This window comes from Gadus chalcogrammus, chromosome 20, assembly GCF_026213295.1.
Source record: "Gadus chalcogrammus isolate NIFS_2021 chromosome 20, NIFS_Gcha_1.0, whole genome shotgun sequence".
In the NCBI taxonomy this organism is placed as follows: domain Eukaryota; kingdom Metazoa; phylum Chordata; class Actinopteri; order Gadiformes; family Gadidae; genus Gadus; species Gadus chalcogrammus.
The window spans coordinates 4925679-4926007 of record NC_079431.1 but is presented as its reverse complement, the minus strand read 5'-3'; the positions used below and the strand labels follow the sequence as shown (position 1 = coordinate 4926007).

General features: G+C 54.4%; 1 protein-coding gene across 1 annotated transcript in view; it reads right to left on the bottom strand.

Moving 5' to 3' along the window:
• Positions 1-232: 232 nt before the first annotated feature.
• sema5ba (sema domain, seven thrombospondin repeats (type 1 and type 1-like), transmembrane domain (TM) and short cytoplasmic domain, (semaphorin) 5Ba) overlaps positions 233-329 on the bottom strand; it is a 49478-nt gene continuing 49381 nt past the window's right edge. The window contains exon 7 of the mRNA XM_056580343.1: positions 233-311. Coding sequence (XP_056436318.1) covers positions 233-311 — 79 coding nt within the window. The remainder of the gene's footprint in view (positions 312-329) is intronic.

Sequence of the window (329 nt, the reverse complement as noted above, 5' to 3'; positions counted from 1 at the left end):
GAGAGGGAGAGAGAGAAGAGAGGGAGAGAGAAGGGAGGAGAGAGGAAGAGAGGAGAGAGAGAGAGAGAGAGAGAGAGAGAGAGAGAGAGGCTGGTGATGATTTGACAACACACTGTCAAGTCCTGACCTTGTGTTATTTATTGCAGTTCTGTCTGTTGTGGTAGTGTTGGTGCAGAGCGTGGTGTAGGGTGGATCCACCAATGGGGGGATGGGTTAATGACATTGGGTGTGGTCAAGGGTGGGGGTGGAGGTGGAGGTTGAAGTGCCATCGGGGGCCCTGTCTCAGCTGCTTGGTGCTGTTGTTGTAGGTTCTGCAGGGGGAGGGGGAG